The sequence below is a fragment of the Myotis myotis genome, unplaced genomic scaffold, assembly GCF_014108235.1.
Source record: "Myotis myotis isolate mMyoMyo1 unplaced genomic scaffold, mMyoMyo1.p scaffold_m19_p_8, whole genome shotgun sequence".
NCBI lineage: Eukaryota > Metazoa > Chordata > Mammalia > Chiroptera > Vespertilionidae > Myotis > Myotis myotis.
The window spans coordinates 62,520,959-62,538,346 of NW_023416390.1; the positions used below are offsets into that span (position 1 = coordinate 62,520,959).

At 37.1% G+C, this 17,388-nt stretch overlaps 1 protein-coding gene across 1 annotated transcript in view; it reads left to right on the forward strand.

The window, feature by feature from the left end:
- Positions 1–14,228, forward strand: part of NMI (N-myc and STAT interactor) — a 15,839-nt gene extending 1,611 nt beyond the window's left edge. Inside the window, exons 2-8 of the mRNA XM_036320433.1 lie at positions 1,294–1,380; positions 2,150–2,245; positions 5,422–5,584; positions 9,108–9,214; positions 9,302–9,488; positions 12,335–12,441; positions 13,808–14,228. Of these exons, the coding sequence (XP_036176326.1) occupies positions 1,300–1,380; positions 2,150–2,245; positions 5,422–5,584; positions 9,108–9,214; positions 9,302–9,488; positions 12,335–12,441; positions 13,808–13,993 (927 nt within the window). The 5' untranslated portion in view covers positions 1,294–1,299 and the 3' untranslated portion in view covers positions 13,994–14,228. The remainder of the gene's footprint in view (positions 1–1,293; positions 1,381–2,149; positions 2,246–5,421; positions 5,585–9,107; positions 9,215–9,301; positions 9,489–12,334; positions 12,442–13,807) is intronic.
- Positions 14,229–17,388: the final 3,160 nt, after the last annotated feature.

Here is a 17,388-nt window from a genome sequence, read left to right on the forward strand (position 1 = left end):
TACATAATGGAAATACAGTGACCCAAATCAGGGAATTGATATTGAACATTGCTGACATCTAATTCTTGGATCCAATTCAGATGTTGCCAGTTGTCCCAATAATATCCTGTGTAACAAAAAGACCCAGTTCAGAATCGCACGTTGCGTTTAGTGGTGATGTCTCTGTAGTCTCTTTCTGTCTGGCACAGTTTCTCGGTCTTTCCTGGGCTTTTATGAACATGACACTTTTGAAGTTTGTGTAATGTTTCTTCATGCTTAGATTCAGATTGTGCATCTTTGGCAGGAATATCATAGGAGTCATGCTGTGTTCTCAGTGCACCCTATCACATGGCATAGGATTTCCGGTCACCACGTAATTGACTTTGATTATTTCACTCTGGTGGCGTCTGGCTGCTTCTCCAGAATACAAAAGTTACTCTTTTCCTGTTTGAAATTAATAAGGATTTTAATTGTGGGGAAGTATTTTAAAATTCACTAAATGATCATTTCCTCATCATAATTTTAACTTATTTATTTATGTCAGTATAGACTCATATACTCTGGATTGAAATTGTTACGGTCCTTATTTACTGGTATGCTTAATTTCTTCCCATGTTTGGTCAGTGAGAACCTCCTTAAGCTGGATCTTTTTTTTTATTTTTTATATATTTTATTGATTTTTTACAGAGAGGAAGGGAGAGGGATAGAGAGTCAAAAACATCGATGAGAGAGAAACATCAATCAGCTGCCTCCTGCACACCTCCTACTGGGGGTGTGCCCGCAAGCAAGGCACATGCCCCTGACCGGAATCGAACCTGGGACCCTTCAGTCCACAGGCCGACGCTCTATCCACTGAGCCAAACCAGTCAGGGCAAGCTGGATCCTTTGACCTTGTTGCATGTCCTCATCATTCTTTGAGCACTTCCTTGCTTTTGGCACCATAAGGTGCTGTCTTGTATCTTTCTCTCTCAGTCCTAGAAAGGCTAGAAGACCAAAATAGTAAGCTTTTAGAAGGGAGCATATTATGATTGCGATGTTACTACAAAGGAATGTTAATACCTATCATTTTCTACTACTTTGTGGAAAAGCAAAAGCTTTTTAGAACCCTTTTATATATTTATAGGTGTAAAGTCACTTGAAATATAGACTTTGTTTGGATACAAGCCACATGATAATAAGGAATTTGATGACGGGGGGAAGATGTAGCAAAGGAGAGATGTTTTTTTTCCGTAAAAGGGTCAAACTTGTTATTTCCTTCTTATTGAGTTTGTGTGTATCTATTGTCTTTAAAATATTAAACATTTATGACATTAGGGAATCATGGCGGCTGGTGAAGATATAAACGAAGTTATAAAGAAGTATTTGAAAGACGAAGAATTTATGAAATATGAACAAAAGCAGGTAAATAGGAAAAATTACTGGGTATTATTAAAAATTAATTTGTATACATTTGTTTTTCAGTGAAGCATGTTTTATACATTTTTATCCAACATTACCTTGAATTTTGGAGGGTATTAGGGTTTTCTGAAATAGTTTTACTTCCGTTATTCAAAAGTTAAAAGAAGAATCAGATTTCTGTTTTGTCTTTTCCAAGGCTTACAACATTACTCCTTTTCCCCTCCCTCCCTCATTTCTTTGATTTACACCCAGAAGTTAAGAGCATAGTTAACAAGAGGGAAGGGAGGCTCAGGTAGCTTAAACCTTTTACCCATGCCATATATCTGGCATGTCAAGGTAGCAAAAAAATACATAAATAAAATCAAATCACAGCATTTAAAAAACAATTTTCCCAGAGTAACAGATGTGCAATTTGAAAGTCATATTGTAGTCATAAATAGCTGGGAGAGGAGTTGATAGAGCATTGGACTTAGACTCAGAAGACCTGGGTCTCAATCCTTGCTCTACTATAAAAATTTCTGTGACTTTGGTCTGTGTGAAAGGTGGTTTCCTTGTTTGTGAAATGGAGATAATAACATTTGGGAGTGATAGATGATATAAAACACATTTATTATTCGCATGATTATATTTATTCTGGGACTGTCTAATGTCTTTCTTTGCTTTGTTCAGGGTGAGAGAAATTTAGCTTCTTTAATTCCTTTAGAAAAATGAGGTCAGGAGCTGTTTAAATTTTTGGTGCTATTTGATATATTTTTTGTGTGTTTTTTTTTAGGAATCAATTGATCGAATATTAAAGGAAAATATTTACTTAACGATGGAGATCCAAAAGCTTGAAACGGAGTTACAAGAGGCCCCCGGAAGCTCTCAGGTACACCTTTACTTATTTTATGCATCCCATTTTTAATGATGCCACAGAAAAAGGGATGTCATGATATAAAATTCAGTTTTAAAACATTGTGGTCATCCCTGGCACCACTGTTTGTAATAGTCCCAACGTGAAAATAGCCCAGTGCCCCTCCATAGTAGAGTGAGTTCATAAATTGGGGTACATTCACACAATGACATACTACACAGAATGAGAATGAACAGTTGCATCTAACATCATGGATGAATTTCATGAACACAGTGTAGAGCCAAAAAAGGAATGCTTCCACTGAAATATAGCACAAAAGCAGGATGTTAGAAGTTAGCATGATAGGAACTACCAGGTGGGAACTAGAAGGGAACTCAAGAGGCCTCTGGGTGTTGGTTAGTCATGTTTTGTTTTTGATCTGGGTGCTGGTCACCCGTGTGTGATCACTTTGTAAAATCTCATCTTGCTGTACACTTAGGATAATGCACTTTTTGCATTTATGTATACATTAGCGGAATTAAAAAAAAACACACACAAAAAATAATGGTCATTTTCAATCGCTTTTGGACCAAATTCTTGGTCTTTTCACAAAGTTTTTTTTATTGTTGTTCTCCTCATCCAAGGTGCTACAGTAATTTAAATGAGTTGTACAGTTAAAAAAAAAAAAAGGATGTATATCTTCATTAGTCTCTCCTAAATTTTCCTGTATTTGAATCAGACATAACTTTCACCCCCCTTTTTTTTTCATAACAACTCATAATTGTTTCTTTCTTTTTTAAAATATATTTTTATTGATTTCAGAGAGGAAGTGAGAGGGGGAGAGAGAAACATCAATAATGAGAATCATTGATCACTGCCTCCTGCACGCCCCACACTGGGGATCGAGCCTGCAACCTGGGCATGTGCCTTGACCGGGAATAGAACTATGACCTCCTGATTCATAGGTCGATGCTCAACCACTGAGCCATGCTGTCCGGGCCATAATTGTTTCTCTACATGATTTAAATGCTTAAAGCATTGCCATTTTTTGTCTCTGAAATGGGGAATAAGATATTGAATATCAGGAAGTGCAGTTTCCCATGTTTATAGGACTTAGAGAGAAGATTTAAGATTCTGGCTACTTCGGATTGGAGCCAGAATCAGTTAGTCTTAGAACTTACAGGGCCTTGAGAAACCAGCCAGCTCAGTTGATCCACTTTATTGAGGGCTGAAGCTGTGGCCGAGAGGGCATAGTGACTTGCTTTCTGCTACAGTGTGTTCAGGACTAGAATCAGGTATTCTCACTCTCACTCCAGGAGCGCTCAGAGATATTGCAGGCTCAGTTCCAGAACACCGCAATACAGCAAACATGGCAATAGAAGTGAGTCACATGAATTTTTTGGTTTCCCAGTACATATAAAAGTTATGTTTACACTATACTGTAGTCTATTAAGTGTGAAATAGCATTATGTCTAAAAAACAATGTAATACCTTAGTTAAAAAATACTTTATTGCTGAAAATGTTAACCATTATCTGAATCATCGGAGAATCTTAATCTTTTTGCTGGAGGAGGGTCTTCGGTTTGTAAAATATGCAACATCTGCGAAGTGCAATAAGTGAAGCACAATAAAACCAGGTATGCCTGTATACTGGATATCTCTACATAATTGGGAAACACTTTGCCTTTTCTCAGACATTACAGATTGTTTTGAAATTGGATGATGCTAATCAGAAATTCCACTGAAGTCATATGTAGGTATACAATGAGTATAAGATTAGATCAAATGACTCAATGAATATTTCTGATCTCTTCATGATAACCTTTTATTTCAGCACTGGAACTAGAAATGAAAACGCAAAATTCATTTGTGCATTTATGTGTATTGTATAGATCTGTTGATTCCTTTGATTTTTAAGCAGCTAAGTATAACCACTTAACTTTATCTTCCATATTACAAATCTTGTTGATAGTGTCCCTTCACATTTTTATAAACCTAAGTTGTGGTATTGGTTAAAATTTTGATGGGCAGGTAGTGGGGAAGGGAGAAATTAAATTTGATATATTTTAAATTATATAATTCATATTTTAGACCATTTATTCAGCACAACATTTTTTAAAAACTGCTTTAGGATCATATGTGTAATATAAAGTTTGGGGAAATTAATATGTTTTACAACTTCATAATTTTACGGCTGAATAATTGCCTATAAAAGAGACATAAGGAAAAGTGAGGCTTTAAAATTAAAATGGGAAAATGTGAAAAATAGGTGACATTTTGGATATGTTGTATTCTTAACTGCAGATATGGACATATCTTGTTTGTTTAAATCATTATTACTAAAAGTTGTAATTGTAACCTCGACCACCACATGGTACATTTTAGATGTACTTTCTTTCATGTATTCCTTTGTATTTTTTTTCTTTGTATTTTTTTAATGTTCATAAAAAGCTTAATTTATTAAAAAAATAAATTATATAATTCAGGAGTCTTTCTTTTGGGATGAAATTTTCTGGGTTTGCTATCAAATTAACTATAGTGTACTCCCAACTCCATTTCCTACCTCTTTGCAAGAAGAGTAAACATTCTGTCTAATGATTCCTTTGTGAGTTAGCCTATTATTGGCACAGTTGTTTAAAAGGTACTTTCATGGCCGAAACCGGTTTGGCTCAGTGGATAGAGCATCGGTCTGTGGACTGAAAGGTCCCAGGTTCGATTCCGGTCAAGGGCATGTACCTGGGTTGTGGGCATATCCCCAGTAGGAGATGTGCAGGAGGCAGCTGATCGATGTTTCTCTCTCATCGATATTTCTAACTCTCTATCTCTCTCCCTTCCTCTCTGTAAAAAATCAATAAAATATATTTTAAAAATAAATAAATAAATAAAAGGTACTTTCATGAAGGATGTAGTCTTTAGATACAAACACTATACAATATTGACCAGTTTAAATATTGATTAGAAAAAGTGAGAGATTATATACTTATAATTTGATCTGTGAAATAAGATGAAAGGATCAGCATCTGATTGCATTACTGAGGACTTACCTGGGCAGAAGCAATGACTAAAGTTATTAAATAAGACCACACTGAGTATTCTGTGGGATTTTGAAATCAGTGGAGAATGAATTATTGGGTGATCAGATCACCTTATCACTGGAAGGGCTTAAGTTATTTCTTGTCTTGATTTTAATCAAACATTTCATTTTGAAATAGATTAAAGAGGATATTCCCGAAACAAAGATGAAATTCACATCTTTAGAGAATCCTGAGGATGACAGCAGGTTTTCAAATATCTCCTGCTCATTTCAAGTGAGCTCACAAGTTCCTTATGAGCTACAAAAAGGAGAAGCACTCATCACCTTTGAAGAAGAAGAAGGTATGACGAATGTTCAACATTGTGACCAAGTTACCCTTGGAAAGCACTTGCACTTTCAGAGAGCTGTCCTAGATATTTGACTATTGCTTTACAGTCTTACACATATTATTTCATCCCATTCTCAAAGTGAAGGTCTGAGGCAGGTATGATTATCCCCACTTCACAGATGTGAAAACTGACTTTGAGACATTAAGTGACTTGAATATGATCACTCATTGAAAATGCAATGGTTCTGAGACTCAAGCCCAAGTGTTGTGATGTCCAATACCAGCGTCTTTCTATTCTACCGGCCACTTCCAAATGATAATACTGATGTTTTAAGGACATAGAGCTCTACACAGTTATCAGAGAGCTCTCACAGACATTATCTCATTTTATACTCACATGACTCTGTGATGTAAGAGAATTACTATTTACATTTTATAGCCAAGAAACAGATTCTCAGGTGTTTATGTGATTTACCAAAGGGCATATGACCAATGGATGGACAGAGCTCAGGAGGCAGAGATGTGGGATGGAACCTGATGTTTGCTACGTCAGCCATGGTGTAGGGTCTTGTTTAGAGCTGGGAGCACCTTAATGAGGAGAATCTGGCCTTTAGTGTCATACTTGCTAGAAGTGTGAATTGGGTTGAGTTCTTTATAAATCTCAAGATTTTTTTTATGACAGGCTTTGTGGTCATACCTACCTCATGGAGTTGTTTTGAGTATTAGATGAGAAATGTTGATAACATACTTAGCACAGTGTCTGACACATAATAAACACTTAGTCAATGTTAGCTGTTATTATTGCTACAAGTTAGGAATTTTCCAGATAAGAAACGAAGATAGGGAACTTTAAAGAAGATAGGGAACTTGCTCAAGGTTCATACAGTTAACAAATTGCAGAGCTGAGAGCCAAACACTGAGTACTATTTACTTTCTATTGAACCAACATTCCTCTGAGCAGACCACCATATGTTAACTTATGGGGTGGCCTGGGGCAAGGGTGGGCTAGAAGAGGTGGGGGGGGGGGGAGAGACATATGAAATACTTTCAACAATAAAGATTTAAAAAATAGCCCTGCCCGTGTGGCTTAGTGGTTGAGCTTGCCCTGTGAACCAGGAGGTCACGATTCAATTCCCGGTCAGAACACATGCCCAGGTTGTGGGCTTGATCCCCAGTGTGGGGTGTGCAGGAAGCAGCTGATCAATGATTCTCTCTCATCATTGATGTTTCTATTTCTCTCTCCTTTCCTCTCTAAAATCAATTATATATGTGATTTAAAAATTTAAAAAAATTAAAATAAAGGTGGTCCTTCAGGTTTCAGCCCTGTCACCCCCCCACCCCCCAAAAAAGTTATGGGAGGGGTCAGATGGTCTTCACAAACCCTTCAAGTGCTCAGATGCTGTTATTGTAGCTCATGTCTCCTGGTGTTTGGTCCATTACGTTAGCCTGAAAGTAAGTGTTAGAAAGAAAGGGATTCAAGGGATCAAGAGGTACAACCTTCCAGTTATAAAATAGATAAGCCACGGGGGTGTACTGTACAGCATGGCAACTATAATCAGCAATATTGTATTGCATATTTGAAAGTCACCAGGAGAGTAAATCTTAAAAGTTCTCATTGCAAAAAATGTTTTTGTTACTTTGTGTGGTGGCGATGGTCATTTAGTATGGTGGTCAATTTGCAATATATACACATATCGAATATAATGTTGTACACCTGAAACTAATATAATGTTATATGTCAATTTTACCTTAATTCAAAACAAAACAAAACAATGGCCTTCTAGCAGGTCAGTACATACTCATACTATTCGTTCACCCTGGGTCCACCCCTGCAGCTGAGGGTGGAGTGGGAGACCAAGAGCCGTGCTGGCAGTTGGCCGTGGGCATTAGGATTAACCTGAAAGACTGAATTGAGGATGTGGGAGGCGGGGATTCTGCACAGGAATTACCTGAGAATGCTAAGAATAGTATTCTCTTCAGAAACAGCTGAATCACTGCTTCCACCACGGGCATGGCTCTGAGGTCCTGGTCTCCTGGGACAACTTTGGGTTTATATAATTAACAGGAGTTGGCTTTTGACGGTCAGTGTCACAGAAGTTGAAGCACAAGTGGTTCCTTTCAGCTGCGTCAGATCACCAGATGTTAGAGGTTTGGGTGTGGGGAGTGAGAGGGAAAGAGCATCCTTTAAGTATTACTTCATTAATATTTTCTGTTATTGTCCGTTGTCATTAACAAAAAAGTCATAATTCAAGAGTCATATCATAGTACAATGAATGTGAATTCCCACATGACAAGGCCCTGTCTTCCAGCCCAGTTTCTCTCTTCCTCCAGCTGTGGTGTGCAAGCTGGTTGCCATAAACACATGCGAGGTTTATAAGACCAGGAGTGGGCATCTCTTATTTTCATGACAAATTAGAGCAAACAGCTCTGAATACTAACTGAAGAGTTATAATCTCTCATGTCACACAATGAAAAATAAACACACCCACATGCATTTTAAATGGACACACAGTTGCTGTTTACAATTCCAATGATTTTTGGCATAATTATATTCCTGAGCGTCTCTTATTTGCATGGATACATTTAATGTGATAGTTTTGTGATTGGCACAGGAAGGCTCTCAACTTGTCAATGAATTATCTCAAAAACATTTTAATTAAAGTAGAATTCCTAATTAAATATGGCAAAGAAAAAAAAAGAGATTTACTCTTTGGTATTCAAGCCTAGGTGGTCTTTAATATGTAATCCTTGGGAAGGACAGAGAGAAAGATAAATATTTACTTCTGTGGTGCTTGTAACATATTAAAAAGGAGCAACAGATGATACATAAGGTTGATTGTCAGGATAACACTGACCCACAGAGGCTTCCCCAGCTTACGCAACACAGAAGAAATCTCTGGCTGTGCTTCAACGTCCTAAGGGAAATCTCTGTTAATTGTCAACAGTGGAAAGGAAGGGTGTGTGACTACTGAAATCATATATGAATTTCTGAAGAATTATCAGGCTCTTGATGAGAATTTCTACGTTGTATTTTTTGCTGATGTATTTTGACATTAATATATCCTACTTTGGTGGCAAGACCATTATCACTTGGAAATCCTAAGAAAAGTTTTCAAAATTAGATCCTTGAAAATGAAAGAAAATTGCCCTGGCTCGTGAGGCTTAATTGGCTGAGTGTCCTCCTGTGCACCCAAAGGTCGCAGGTTCAGTTTCCGGTCAGTGAACATGCCTGGGTTGCAGGCTCTTTCCCTAGATGTTTCTCTCTCCCTCTTCCTTCCTCTCTCTCTAAAGAAATTTTTAAAAACTTAACTAAAATTTAAAATATTTAGGATAGTTTGTTCTTTTTTAATTGAATTTATTGCCGTGACACTGGTTATTAAAGTTATATAGATTTCAGGTGCTCAATTCTACAGCACATCCTCTGTACACTGTATTGTATCAAGTCAAGTCTCCATCCAGGATAATTTGTTATTAAACCAAAAGGGTAAAAATATATTGAAATACTGGAAATTAATACTTTCCAATTTATTTTTCAGTTGCCCAAAATGTGATCAGAATGGAGAAACATTATGTGCAGATAATGGATATAGGTGTGGAGGTTATGGTGAAGCCAGTTCCATTAAATTCAGGAGTCAGATTCCAGGTAACATGGTGATTGAAACTTTTCAGAATTCTTTTAAACATGGACAGTGTTCTCATTCATATCTCTGAACATGAAATGATTTCCCAGGTTTCTGTAGGAGTGTCTAAAATGAAGGTCAATGTTACTGAAATTCCTGATGAATTGCCTGAAAGTCAGATGAGAGACAAGCTAGAACTGAGCTTTTGTAAGTCCCGAAACGGAGGCGGAGAAGTGGAATGCGTAGAGTATGACAAGCAGGCCGGAAGTGCTGTCATCACATTTGTGGAAACTGGAGGTATTCACATATTTAGAAAGTTAAAAAAATACTCTACCATTTCAGTTATGTTCTGCCATTTCTAAAGGTATTCTTTTTCTACTTTTTTAAAAAGTAGTTGACAGTATTACATATGTCTCCTTTTCCCCTTATTGACGCCCCCTCCCTGCTAGTCCCTCCCCCCTCCCCAGGACAAGCCCCCCATGGCCCCAGTGTCTGTGTCCATTGGTTATGTTAATATGCATGCATACAAGTCCTTTGGTTGATCTCTCCCCCCCCCCCCCCCCCCGCCTTCTCTCTGAGGTTGGACTATCCAGTGTTTCTTAGTCTTTGGATCTATTTTGTTCATCAGTGTATATTGTTCATTATATCCCACATATGAGTTAGATCGTGTGATATTTATCTTTCTCTTACTGGCTTATTTTGCTTAGCATAATGCTCTCCAGGTCCATCTGGGAATGCAAAGATGGTACAATATCCACAAATCAATAAATGTGATACATCACATAAACAAATTGAGAGACAAAAATCACATAATCATATCAATCAATGAAGAAAAAGCATTTAGCAAAAATACAACATCTTTTTTTAAAAAATATTTTAATTGATTTCAGAGAGGAAGGGAGAGGGAGAGAGAGTTAGAAACATCAATGATAGAGAGTCATTGATTGGCTGCCTCCTGCACAACCCCTACTGGGGATCAAGCTGACAACTGGGGCATGTGCCCTTGACTGGAATTGAACCCCGGGACCCTTGAGTCCAGAGGCCAACACTTTATCCACTGAGCCAAACAGCTAGGGCCCAACACCTTTTCTTGATAAAAACTCTCAGCAAAGTGGGAATAGAGGGATCATACCTCAAAATAATAAAAGCCTTATATGACAAACCTACAGCCAACTTCATACTCAGTGGGCAAAAACTAAAACCATTTCCCTTAAGAACAGGAACAAGACAGGGATGCCCACTTTCACCACTCCTGTTTGACATAGTACTGCAAGTGCTAGCCATAGCAATCAGACAAGAAGAAGAAATAAAAGGCATCCAAATTGGAAAAGAAGAAGTAAAACTGTCCTTATTCGCAGATAACATGGTACTGTACATAGAAGACCCTAAAGACTCCATCAAAAAACTACTAGACTTTTTCTATCTCTTTTATTTGGAATTTATAAGACAGCATAAAAGTAGGGGGTTGTTTTTAAATCTCATAAAATGGTAGGTAGAGTCCTGAAAATGATTTTCATGAATGCTACTGAGAATGGTAATATTACACATAATGAGTACATATATCCTCATCATGTAGCAGGCATGGAGTCAGGTGTTATATATGTTTATCTCCTCTGACCAGCAGCACAACTCTGGAGGTGGTTGGGATACCATTTTATTGATGAGGAAACCGAGGCCTGGGGAGGTCAAGTAACTAACCCAAGATCACACAGGGGGTGTGTGGCAGAGAAATTTACATATATATTTATTATGAATATATTAATATATATAAATACTAAACTATCTGTTTCATCCCACCTATTAGGACTGACAAGGGTCTCTTAGGTGAAGAAAATCGATAACAGGGAAGACAAGGGGTCTTCCTTGGAAAGGACAGGTAGACAGACATCTGTTCCCTTTTTAGGTAGAAATGGACTATTACCAAATCATCTTAGGGAGGCTTACATTCTTATGATTAAAAATAGAAGATGCTACAGCTGCTTTTGTTAATTTTTAATTTGCTCAAGTGATCCTTAATGTCAAAAATCTCTTGCTCCAAACCTTAGGGCTTCTGGGTTTGCACATAGAATAGAAATCCAACATATAATTAAAAACATTGACTGATTAGTTTTTTTTCATAACAAAATAATCCATGCTTTCTAAAGAAAGTGGAAATAATAGAGAAGAGCATTAGTTTAGTAAAAATTGAGACATTTCCTTCCCTTTCGCCTACGCTGTAGTTACGATTAGATGTTTCTGGAATTGCTGGAATTGCTATGTTTAATGTTTTGAGGAACTGCCATACTGTTATTCGCTATGGCTGCACCATTTTACATTCCTACCAGCAATGTCCACATACTTGCCAGCAAGGGCCTGCACTCTTGGCCACTGTACATACTGCCGATCCAAGGTGGACTGGGGAGAGGAGAGAAAACCAAAGTGATTGGATACTCTTCTGTACTGTTTCTATTACATCTTATGCTGTCTTGACACATTGCCTTTTTACCTTCTAGGAGGAAAATGCTGCTAAACATAAACCTGATTATTCTTTGTTTTGGAGGAGACTGATGAATTTTTATTACTATTTGCCTTCACTTTTTCTCAATAGCATTCAATACTCCCCCAACCCCTTTGCTTAACATCATTATATAAGTTTACTGAGTATCATGTATTAGTTATAGGATAACTAACACATCCATAAACACATACACTATAGTATATAGTGTATACATACATATATAGTAAAATATATATTATAAAATATATATCGGATTCTAATCATAGTTTTTCTGGATACTTCTTTAGAAACTGGGCAACACTTTTTTAGAATGGGTGGGCTATTTTTTGCAGATGGTAATTACATTTTTTTTATTGATAATTGCATTTTTTGTAGCTACGTAGGTGAGGCTATTTGAGGACATTGAAACTCTCTGCTTTGATTGACTCTGATAAATATTTCAAGAGAGAAGAATCTATCTAAACCTCAGTATGTTTGGTCTTACAGGTTTCAGAATTATGTACTTTGAAGTCTTTAAAACAGACTACAATTTCTTAAAATTTAATCACTCAATTTACTGTTTATTGTGATACTGTTCTGTTGGAAGGAAGCTTTAACTTAAAATGTTATGCTATAAATAAAGTAATTTTTAAAAATTTACTCCTAGTTGCTGACAGGATTTTGAAAAAGAAAGACTATCCGCTGTATATAAACCAGGACTGCCACAAAGTTGTTGTTTCACCGTACATGGAAACTCACTTGAAAAAGTTCCAGGTAAGGTCATCTCTTTTCTTCCATTTTTGGGAACTTACCGCTTGATCCCACCCCACAAAAAATAAAGAAAAAGTTGTGAGTCTGTTACTGTCTGAATCTTATTAAAGAGGGATATCAAAATAGTTTCCTCATATCTGCTTAGTGCAGAATGAGTTTGTCTTTTAAAAGAATCTTTTAGTGTACCTTATTTAATTTATTATACACTTTTAAAAATTAAAATTACTCCAATGATGACACAATATTTTTTTATGCAGAGGCATAGCCACATTTCTCTCTTGTGTCTACTGTCATTGGGCATTAAAAATAATGTTTCCTGCTCATTTTCTCTAAATTCATTATCTTTAATCCAAACCTGCCCCCCTTTTCTGTTCCTACTCAGGTGTTTATTTGTTTTTAATTGAAATTGTAATTTATTGACATATCATAGAAGTTTATTACCAATTAAAAAGGAGAGAATGGAGTAAGGAAATATTTATATACCTTAAGTAAAGGAAAAAAAATTTTTTTCTTTTTACTGAGACAAACACAAATAATTGTGTTCATGATTTTTTTTCCCTTTTTTAGATTTCATTTCATTTTATTTTTTTATTAAATTGATTGGGGTGACATTGGTCAACATGAACATATAGGTTTCAGGTATGGGTTTCTATGTTACAAGATCTGTATATTGCACTGTGTGCCCATCATCCAAAGTCAGATCTTCTCCTGTCACCTTATATTAGAACCCCTTTCTTCCTCCACCCCCCTTCCCTCTGGCAACCACCACACTGTGGTTTGTGTCCATGAACCTACTCAGCTCTCAAATGGCACCACCATCTACTTAGTCCACCAACCTGAAAACTAGAATTCATGATTAGCTCTTTGTTTTAAAAAATATATATATTTTATTGATTTTTTACAGAGAGGAAGGGAGAGAGCTAGAGAGTTAGAAACATCGATCAGCTGCCTCCTGCACACCTCCTACTGGGGATGTTTCCGCAACCAAGGTACATGCCCTTGACCGGAATCGAACCTGGGACCTTTCAGTCTGCAGGCCGACGCTCTATCCACTGAGCCAAACCGGTTAGGGCTAGCTCTTTGTTTTGCTTCAGCTTGAACATTCATTTGGTCACTCAATCTTGTCACTTGCACTGGCCTTTCTCTCAGCAGAGTTGCCTTTCTTTCCTTTATTTGTCTAACGCCACCAAAGTTGTCTTCCTGAAACTCAGATCTGACTCTGATATGCCCTTGCTTGAAAAATCTTACTGAGGTTCCCTGTCTTTCCTAAGATAACTCCGAAATATTAAGTAGGGCTTATCCATGTAAAGGTTTGCAATTCAAAGCTCTTAGCAAATTTTCTATTTATCTTTTTTACTTTCCTTTTTAGGTATTTTCAGGAATATCTAAGAGGACAGTGCTTCTGACGGGAATGGAAGAGCTCTGCCCGATGGAGGAAGAAATTGTAGGGGATTACGTTAACATTCACTTTCAGCGGACGAAGAATGGAGGTGGAGAAGTAGATATGGTCAAATGTTCTCTCAATGAGCCTTGCATAGCATACTTTCAAGAATAGACTTATGGAATCATATGACAATTAGAGCATCTGAGCCCAACTCACTATCAATGTTTTACAAAAATGAGTACCTTTCTCCTTAAAAAAAATTAAACTTTTAACTTTTAATTCTTAGTGTCCATATATTCTTAGAGACAAATATATTTTTATGGTTCTGAATTCTTCTTTGTTTCCAACTGTGCTGCATTTGTACAAATGCGAGAGCTCACTGTATTAAAAACACTTGTGTTCATAACTTATGTGGATTGGTGCCATGTCTGTTGAAATCAATTGTAAGTGATACAATTGTTTCCCTGCCACGTTGGCTGCTTCTATCATAGTCATGTGGGCCAATTCTGTTTTATTTCCTCTTTTTTGGTAATTTATCTTTAATATTGAAAGTATTACAGATGTCCCCTTCCCCTCCCCCCCCCCCCCATTGACTCCTTCTAGCACCCCGCCCTCCTGCCCCAGGCCCTCACCACACCCAATTCTGTTTTGACCCCAGCTCCACCAATATGCAAACTTGACTGTTGACATTTTCCAAAAGAATTGTTAAATTCAGCAGTTTAACAATTCTTTTGGAAAATGTGATTTCTGTAGACTTGACTGAATTTCCAAGGAACTTCAAGAGTGATCATTTCCTGTTTTCCTTAGTATTTCCACAGCTTCAAAGGTATTTCTCAGAGCCAAGTATGGCTTTCTTCTTGAACTTTCCTTCATCCAGCGTGTCAAATGCCCTCCATTCCTTGCAAGACATCCCCTCTCCAAACAGAACTTGTAAAGACTAGAATTCTCTTTCTTTTACTCTCCTGGTTTAAAAAAAAAAAAAAAAAATAGGTTTAAGGTATTGAAAACCTTGGAATGAAGAGAAAGGTAAATGCAGAGCTACTTATCCCCCATGCTTGGTGCTGGGGAATGCCTGAAGGGAAAAACACAGTACCTGTCCTTTAGGAGCTAAAACTTGAGCTGGAGAGAGACCCAGTTTAATAGCATCCCACTCTTTTAACTTGCAGAAACTTTAAGTGATAAAATTCAGGGTTCCTATTCAGAGAAGGTAAAATTACCTTATGTTAATAGTGTATGTTTCATGAAGCCAACAGCAGAATTAAATTCATATTAAAATGCTGGTAGAAATGAAATGGTTTTAGGAAAGATTCTAAACCTAAAACTACCCAATGCTGCTTGCCATCTAAAATAAATGAAGGAAAGCTAAAAAACAAAAACAAAAACAGACAAACACATGCTTTGTTTTTCTTCCAATATTTTATTTTTAGGTTTTAAAGTTGTTATACTATATCAGAAGTAGTCATTATTCTCTCACTTCTCTTTGAATGAGAGTTGGTGCCTACAAACTAGGCATTTATAATAAATCTTCATATTCACTGTTTTAGAAGAAAATTTCTCATTGTGTTAGTTATTCTTTGGAAACAGTAAGATTATTTCAGTTTCCCAAAATATAAGAAGAAAAATTGAAAGAACCTTATTTAATTCTATTGGTTTGGTCTCACTAGCCTGAGAGTATCCTTTTTAGTGTGGGCAGACTGCCAATCAGAAATAAATTTTTCCTAATATTTAGGACAATGTTTGAAGCAGTCATTTTTCTTTCTTTTGGGGGGCCTTCTTCAAGCAGTAAAATAGATAATTTTATTCAATTCTAAATTTGCACAGTTTTTTTTATAAATGTTACTTATTTTAGAAAATTATATCTTTTCTCTTTTATTCATACCACCCTTGCGTGATATGGCTGGATCTCAGAAATCAAGCATTGGTTCCCTGCTTATTTCTAGAGTTTTAAAGATATTACAGGAGGAATGTTGTCTTTGAAAATCTTCCAAGAGATATTGTATTGACTACTTAACACATTGTATTTTAAGTTAGGAAGACTTAAATTGTGTGTCCAGGATGAAATAGCTCTTACTAAAGGTGTAAAAAGACATTATTAATATACTAGAGGCCCGATGCATGAAATTCGTGCAAGAGTAGGCCTTCGCAGCCACAGCGGCTGCCTCGATCCCTCCCTCAAAGCCCCTGGATCCCTCCCTGGCAGCTGTGGCAGCTGCCTGAATCCCTCCCTTGCAGTCACGGCTTCATCTGGAAGGTTGTCCGGAAGGATGTCTGGTCTAATTAGCATATTATGCTTTCATTATTATAGATAAGTCAGGAAAGATAGATCTGTGGAATTACAAGTCCCTCTTGCTGTGTGTGGATTTATCAGTCAAAGCAGGCTAGGTTATGCTGTGATTCCAAACCACCTCCCAAATCTCAGCGGCCTAACAAAATAAAAGTTTAATTCTCATTCATGTTGAATGTCTAACAAAGGTTGGTAGGGAATTCTGTCCTAATCATTGAAGGCCCCGTCTTAAGACATTCTTCTGGAATCCTGGAGGTGGGGAAAGGTGATGTTGGAAAATCTTGCACTGACCTGTGTCATTTCCTCTCACATCCCATTGGCCAGAAATAATCACATGGCCTCACTGAAACGTAAGGAGACTAAAAAATTTTGTCTAAAAATGAGGAGGACCAGAGAGAGTGGAGCCAGAATGATAAGAAGCACAGTCTGTTTTGATCCCCTGGTCATCAATCTCTGGATCACTCTTCTTCACATACAAAATACACTCACCCCATCCCCAAGAGAGAAAAGCAAAAATTTCCCCCCAAATGGGAGCGAATTAAACATGCATGAATTCTATATGATATGTGGTAGTTTCTATGTCAGGTTTGAATGTTACTTCTCTTTATCTAGAGAAGTAACCACCTCCCAAATCTCAGTGGCCTAACAAAATAAAAGTTTAATTTACATTGGTGGAATTGTTACAAAAACCTGCAATAAACTCTATTACAGCTGGAAAAGGACAGTATGGGAGACAACAGTTACTGAGCCAAAGCCATTCTGAAATTCCACTGAGTAGAAGTGGACTCCATACCCTCTGGACATGGAATTTGGATTGGGCCACAATTCCATTCCCTGGAAGTTCTTCTCTTACTCATTGTTCTCAGAACTCCTGGACATTCTTCTTTTCCCATTACTCTTCTTGGCCATATCCAGATTGGGCATTCAAAATGTATCTTTCTTGGGCATCAAAAAGCTTTCTGACTCAGGATACTTCCAATGACCAATGTTTGGCCAAAGTTTTTGAAATTTTGCACATTCACAGTCTCTACTCCTGGTGGCTAGTTAGCTGGTAAAATTAAAAAATAAAAAAGAAATAGGTTTCTTATCTATTTTATTCTGGTCAGCTTACATGCGCTAATAGGCACACTCACAGTTTTTTTCTAGACTTACTTTTTAGAGTTACAATAATTCTGTTTTCTTGGCCTATTCTTCTCTCTCTCCCTTCACTAAACTGTGGGTACTTTGAGTCTATCAAGCCACTTTTAGCTTTTTTTTTTCCTTGAGCCGGTTTGTCCAGTTG